At 43.2% G+C, this 7,500-nt stretch overlaps 1 protein-coding gene across 1 annotated transcript; it reads left to right on the top strand.

Moving 5' to 3' along the window:
- Positions 1 to 3,312: 3,312 nt before the first annotated feature.
- Positions 3,313 to 5,405, top strand: LOC140940128 (uncharacterized). The gene is made up of 2 exons (XM_073389021.1): positions 3,313 to 3,462; positions 4,771 to 5,405. Exons 1-2 carry the CDS (start codon positions 3,361 to 3,363, stop codon positions 5,305 to 5,307), a joined length of 639 nt encoding a protein of 212 aa, XP_073245122.1. The 5' UTR covers positions 3,313 to 3,360; the 3' UTR covers positions 5,308 to 5,405.
- The last annotated feature ends 2,095 nt before the right edge of the window (positions 5,406 to 7,500 follow it).

Here is a 7,500-nt window from a genome sequence, read left to right as displayed (position 1 = left end):
GTGCACATAAATTTAGGAGCACTTGGCTTTCCAATGTCAGTTTGGCTGTGTATACACAGTAGTAGTGTATATATATAGTCATATATCAGAGGCTGCACAAGTTGCAATTTATGTCAAATTGCCCCTGAAACAAGCTCATTGATGCTCCTGGTGTTGCAAGATGATAAGTTATGAAAAATTTCATTGGCCTTTTGCCTGTTGCAGGAGCTCCCTATGAGATGCTCAGCACTAAACCTTGTTGATCCAGGTGATAGTCCTTGAGGACGACTACATCATCACATTCAAACCAGTTGTACTTTTCACTTAAGCCATAGCAGAGCTGGTACAAAATGGCAACTATCTGTTTTTTATTTAACCCTATGCTGTCTGCAGAATGTGGAGGGTCTGTCATTCCATCCTGAACTGCATCAAATAGCCTTGGTGCCCCAGAAGACACACAGACAAGCTTTAATTTTATTGAGTCATACATTGGCTCAATTGAAGCTACCATAAACTCAGACTTTATAAATATCAGGCTTTGAGATTCTTAAATTCTCCTCATGTTGAAATTGAATGAAAAGGAAAAGTTAGAGCTAATTTTCTCTCATTTTCAATTTTTTAATCTTCAAATCATAAGAACTTGGCCCCAAATGGATATGGTCTAGTCAAGGGAGCTAAGCCTTATTAGTTATTTATAAAATAACTGAGATAGTACGCGTGATCTGATTGGTCAAAAACCTATGGTTTATTATACCGGTAAACCCATAGAAAAAGGCATCCGGACCACGAGCCATAAACAAAACCGGCTATTGATCTGCAAACGATTTTAGAAAGGCTAAAAAACAGAACAAGTTACTTACCCATCCCTTCTTAATATTAAAAGCGTTGGTTTTCACATTTTATTACTGAGCGTCACAATTCGCTACTGCCATAGCTTTAGAAGTTATAAAGTACAAAGCTGGAAAACAGTTTACATTTCACGACGATGCCAAATCGCAGAGAAAGACAACAACTGTGTGAATTTCTGGTGTACAAAGTCTCTAGGAAAACTTAACAATGTGCCAACCAGCAACAAAACGGATAGTTTTAGCATTCTTGATTTATTTTATTTCAAAATTAAATTCCTTAATCAAAGAAATTGTTTCAAAAAGAGGTCTCTGATCAAGATATGGTACAAAATCGGCCGCTGGAGGTTGTAAACAAGCTGCCAACGATGATGAAAGATGTCAGAGTTTCGGGCTAGTTTTTTCCAACATTTGCACAAATTATTCGATGATATCGATGCCATGACCTACCTCACACCACCTGACTTCACAAATCGACAAATATTAACGCCAATATGTGCCTACGGCAAAGAAACCTTTCTCCACCACTGACATATTTCCATCGGTCGCTGTACGTGCATATAAAGTTACATGCGACAACTTCGCAAATGCAGCCACGTCGTTACCGCAGCATTTCTTGATCATAATAAAGTCCAGGAAACAGATCTTAAACCACTGCGGCTTGTAAAAAGTGAATGAAGTCCTCCATTACAATAGCTGCCAGTTTCCTCTGTAAGCACGAAATTCTTACGGATCGACTCAACAAAATACAGCTGCGTACAGTCTGATGTTCAATCAATTTCTACTTCGGTAGTAAACAAACCATGAACGTATTCTTTCATTGTACGTTCGCATGAATATGTGTTGACTTTTCCTGTAAAACAGCTTTCATAAGTTATCATGTAATGAGTGCAAAAACTCGTGTTTTGAAGTGCTGCTGTTTGTTGTTTGACTGAACTGAGTTTTGAGAAAGTTTAGCGCTATTAAATCGTGAGTCGTGATTGGCTTATGATGACTTTAGAGAGAAGACATGACTTGATCACGGTACTAAAATCATATTTTTTACCTAAAAGACTCCATTTTATTAAAAGTTATTTTATAAAAGCAATAGACCACACTTTCTATGGGTTTACCGGCGTGATAACCCACTTGGGATGTTGGGAGAACACTCGAAAAGCTTGTAAATCACTCGCCTTCGGCTCGTGATTTACAAGCTTTTCTCGTGTTCTCCCAACATCCCAAGTGGGTTATCACGCCGGTAAACCCATAGAAAGTGTGGTCTATTGCTTAAATATTATATCAAATAATTAACACATGTGCAGTAGAAAATACCAACAACAAAATTTATGAAAAGCAAAAATGAGGGCAAGCATGGAAGTACCAGAAGCAGAAATTCACTTCAACATCTCAGAGAGAAAATGCAGTTTTAGATATGACTGTGATCTTTACTATTTTAAGTATTTTCACGATTGTGTGCATATTTGCAATTTTCTAGTATGTAGAAGTGTAGGGAGTAAAGGGAAGGATTTTTCATGGTTAGCGTTACCTCAGTAAAACACATCTGTAATATGAAACATCTTGTACCACACTCCTGTGGTGGCTCATCTAATTCTTTATTTTAGAAGTATAAGGGGCATCTTGGAGTCCAGAGCCTCCATATTACAAAAATTCTGCCTACGCCCCTGAATAAGTTAAGGCATCACATACATTTAATAGATGTTATTTCTAGAGTTTGGGTCTTTAGTTTTACATCATCTAGTCAAAAATGGAAACATACAATTTCATAGCCCTGGGTGGGATATCTTTGAAATTTTATCAGTCACAGAATTAGGGCACTGCGCCTGGTCTGGACACTGGTGGTTAGGATGGGGTATCTCTGAAAAGTAATCACTGGCAGAATCACAGCACTAAGGTTGCACATCTCTGAGCAACAGGGCGTTCCTGATCCATAACTGACGTGAAATCGTATTATTGCAAGGAGATTGTCGCAAGAACTGCATTATGACTATATAAACAGACTAGCATTTAGAATTTTTTTCACAGCGTTTTATTCAAATCTTAAGCGTCGGACGTTCTGTACTCGGACACAACCTACATGAAGAGATTTTTTCCTAGTTATCCAGTGTTTTAATGGAGGAGTTTTGTAGCTGTCATACGGAACCGCATCGAAGCTTAATGTGTCCGCGCGCAAGCCAAAACACGAAACAATAATCACTCATGGACCACAAACCGGGCAAAATTGTGACTGATCTGCGACTTATTAGCCTTGGGACCAATCTCGCATAATACACAGAAGACTTTGTCTTATCTGCACTCCACAAAGATAGAACAGATGACTAAGACGATGGTAGTTTTTAAAGAGGCGCCATTTTTCTATGCTGCATTCGCTGCGATCCAATACCACCACAAACTTCCGTCCAGCGGCTCGCGCATACTCGCAACGTTACCACTTGCTGTTCTCGTGTTTTGCCTCGATCGTTGCCATTTTGCCCGCGTTCCGGTGAACGAAGCTTCTGTCGCTGATATCTACCGTCGACCGGCACCAGCCTTTCATGTCATGGCTGCCCTTCCTGCTCCGCCTGCTCCTGTTCCTGACGAGGCTGTTGAAGAGCCAGCTGGTGCTGTTGAAGCTGCTCCGCCACCAGTGGTTGAGCCTGAGGTATTCTTTTGCTTTTCTTTTTGTTTCGGTCAGCGAGCTCGAGCGAGCCACTCGTTTTTTTTTTGCCACGCGTTTACGTATTTTTCTGTTACGTATTTTTCTATACTTCCAAATGTAGTCCTCCGTTTTGCTTGCTGCTTGCCACGTGTTTACTCGGGTGTTATTTTTCCATATGCTAGCGTTTTTTGCCGCTTTGTAAGCGAGGTTTTTCCGCCCTATGGCGCGGGAGATTAGTCGTATGTCACTCTTTCACGTCTGCTAAGGGTTTTCGCTTCGCGGCTAGAGTTTGCTGTTTTATTTGTAGCGTAAGAAGTTTTCCTTTTGTTGTTTCGTTAGTTACCGCTTTCAGCGGCTTGCTAAGTTGTTAGTTCATCTATGCAGATTTTTTCACGCTTTATTGCAAGAAGTTTACACCTTAGGGCATAAATTATAGGACCTTTACTAGTCTTAACTGTGCTCGCTCGTTAAACAAACAAAATTATAAACATATTATTATCTATTAAGTTTGGGAAGGAAAAGGAAAGCGAGTGCTTGAGGTTTCCGCTTTGTTAGCGAGGAGATACCGCTTTTCTATAGCGAGAAATGGTGGTGGTAAGATGAGCGTATATTTTTCCGATTGGGGGGTTTTTCGCTTCACAAACGAGGAGATACGGCTTTATATTGCGAGGAACGTTGGTCGATATTTCTACTCGAGGAGGTACCGCTTATAGCGACGAAGTTGTGTTAGTGATTGTACATAATTTATTTTTGGGCATATTGGGAGTTTCCGCTTTTCGTGCGAAGGGATACCGCTTCAAGGCGAAGCCTGTTTATCGTTTTTTGTTAGGAGGTACCGCTTCTTAGCGAGGAATACTGGTAGCGAATGAGTGTATATTACCTTTGCATAATTGAAGTTTCTGTTTTGTCATAATGAGATACCGCTTTTAGGCGAGGAAATTATATTAGTGGTCATTATTGAGAGAAGCGGAAGGTAAATGAGATCAACAAGGGAGACAGGAACGTTAGATCGTTATCATACCTTATGGTTATGTCTTTTCCCTTTTGCTCGTAGTTTTCCATTTTATATGTATATTTGAGGGATACCGCTTTGTAGCGAAGTGTCTTAGTCGTGCTGATTTGGCAATGTTTTTTCTTTACGACTTTGGTTGGTCTACTTTAGTTTTTGTTTTAGGTGCTTTCTGTTCCTTTTGGAAATTTAATCGGCTTCTATGCGTCCCGTTTTGCCGCCGTGTTTGTTGTTTTCGTTTCGTTTACCTTTGTTTGTTTGTTTGTTTGTTTTTTTTTTTAATTTTTTCTCTCGTCTGTCAGGCTGATGTTCGTTTGGTTGAGTTAGAAAGAAAGGTCCGAGCCCTTGAGCAGGAGAAAACTTTGGAAAATACCGAGGGTACTTTGGTTAACCTTAGAAGATACCTTAACCGTCCTAATAGCGCTTTTGACCGTTTCGAAGTGTTGGACATTTTACAAGCTCTAGTGCGCCTCGCGCGCACCCAAGCACACCAGAAGGCTGAAGAATATGCCGCGGCCCTTGACGAGGTACGAGCGAGATGGGACTCTCTCAGTTCCCCAGAGTTGCAGCGTTTATTGCTAGGGCTGTTGGGGGACCCCGTTAGAGCTAAGGTCGCTAAGGAAGCCTCTTCCATACTAAAGTCTGCTTCCAAGACGTCTGGTCAGTCGCACGTTGGCCCTATACGTCCAAGGCTTGGAATACCGTTCGGGCGAGGTCCATGTTTCAAGTGTGGCCGCTTGGGTCATTTTGCGCGCACCTGTAGGGCAACTCAGGCGCAGTTTCCGTACGGACGGGGACGTGGAGCCCTTAGTTATGGAGGGCGAGTAAACCCTCGCTGATATACTCGCTTGATGTTCGATTTACAAGATTTTGTTGCCTTGTAATTTCCTTTTTGTTTTATTTTTCGCCGTTAAATAAAACATTTTGCTTGTGTTCATCTTTGTCCATGTCTTTTTTTTTTTTGAAACGAAACAACAACAAAAAAAGCCCTTCTCGTCGTTGACCCTGGGGGACCTCCTATGTGTCTCTGTTCTGGACCTGGTTCGGATTCTGGGGTCAACGAGGGGTTGGTTTCCCTGTTTGTCTCCGCCTAGCTTTACGGTTTTCCCTTTACTCCCTTTTTCAGACGCGTCATTCTCGTTTCGCCTCGCAGATCTTGGACGCTCGGGACTCGTATTTACAGTTTCGCGGATCTGTCCCTCTTCGCTCTTTGGCACAGGGAACCCAGCCCTTCGTTGGCCCCCTGGCCTCTCCGGAGATGGTTTCCTCTCGCCCGGAATTAGGTGTTTTGACCAACCTTCGCTTCCGTGACCCGGGTCATTTTAAAGCTGGTATGATTCACGAAAGTTTCCTTGTTTGGCGACGTCTACTGGCCGATTATTCCTGTGCGGTGGATCTTCTCTAGATTCTCCGGGATGGTGTTCGTGTGGAGAATTTTTTCACCCCATTTAGGGGGGATTTTAAGGGGCAGTTCTACCATGCGCAGACCCCTCCTTCCATTCAGATCAAGAATGCTGCTATTTGTGCACAGTTCGCTGATTTTATTTGCGATACCATTGTTCAGTGGGTGGCATCAGGGGTTTTGTCCGTTTGGGGGAAGTTGGAGTCGTGTCTCCGCCTCATTTGGTCCTTCCAATTACCATTGAGCCGTCCAAGCCTCGTCTCTGCCACGACGAAAGGTTTTTAAATTTATGGATTAGGGATCTTCCATTTAAATTAGATCACCTGGCGGATTTGCCCCGGTATGTTTTGCCTGGGCATTTCCAGACGACTTTCGATGACAAGAGTGGCTACCAGCATGTCCGGCTGCATCCGTCGTCTGAGACGTACTTTGGGCTGGAGTGGGATAATTTCTTTTTTGTGTTTCGTACGCTCCCCTTTGGTTGGAAGGCCAGCGCCTATATTTATCATAACTTAGGTCTAGTCGTCTCGCATGCCGCCCGCTCCCTTGGGGTTCCCCTGTCACAGTATATTGACGACCGTCATGTGGGACAGCTTTTTGCCTCTCCGATGCGTTCCGTCATTCTTCCAAGCACTAAGAGAGCTGAAGCTGCTGCTTACATTGTGTGTTACATTCTAATAGAAGCTGGCTATTTCATTAATATTGACAAGTCGCAGTACGTTCCTTCTACGGTGGTCTGTTTTTTGGGTTTTTTATGCGATTCTATACGCCAGGCGTTTCTTATTCCCCAGGATAAGAAGACCAAGTTCGCGACCTTGCGGGAAAGTATTTTGTCATCCTCCTGTGTCAGTCTTAAAACGCTGCAACGTTTCGCTGGCAAGGTCGTTTCTTTTAGTTTAGCCATCCCTGGTTGCAAGCTTTACGTCCGCGAAGTCTTTAACGCGATAGCCCAGCTTACGCGTTCTTCTAAGATTGCTGCTAAAGTCCAAGGAAGACTCCGCTTTGACGTCGCGTACTGGCGCTTTTTAGATGATTGGTCAGACTGCTTGCCTTGGAGGTCGGAGCAACATTGTATAGTCTCCCTGTTCTGTGATGCCTCTAAACGCTCGTGGGGTGGAGTTCTTTTTAAGGACGGGAGAAGGATCGAGTCCAGAGACTATTGGATGGATGCTTCGGATGATATTAACTCTCTCGAGGCTAAGGCTTTGGTACCCTCACTCTTGGCTTTCCGAGACCATGTACGTAATTCTAGGGTTGATATTCATACTGATAATCGAACCCTCAAGGCCGTCTTGGACAATTTCGGCTGCAAGAATTCATCTGTTAACGATTCTGTCAAGGAAATCTTGGAGTGTAGCCGTCAGTTAAACTTGGCTATTGATGTCCACTATGTTCCTTCCCGCGACAATATGGCAGACGCACCTTCTCGAGCGTGTTCGGACCTGGACTGTATGTTGTCAGAACAGGCCTGGAATTCAGTGGAGCGCAGATTCGGTCCTCACTCCTTCGATCTTATGGCGTTAGACAGTAACTGTCGAAGGGATCGTTCTGGTCTAATGCTTCCTCATTATTCTCCTTGGCCTACTCCGACGTCTGAGGGGGTTAACGCCTTTGCGCAGCCCATCCCATT

The sequence above is a fragment of the Porites lutea genome, chromosome 6, assembly GCF_958299795.1.
Source record: "Porites lutea chromosome 6, jaPorLute2.1, whole genome shotgun sequence".
NCBI classification, from domain to species: domain Eukaryota; kingdom Metazoa; phylum Cnidaria; class Anthozoa; order Scleractinia; family Poritidae; genus Porites; species Porites lutea.
The sequence above is the reverse complement of the archived record's forward strand: the minus strand, read 5'-3'. Positions and strand labels throughout refer to the sequence as shown.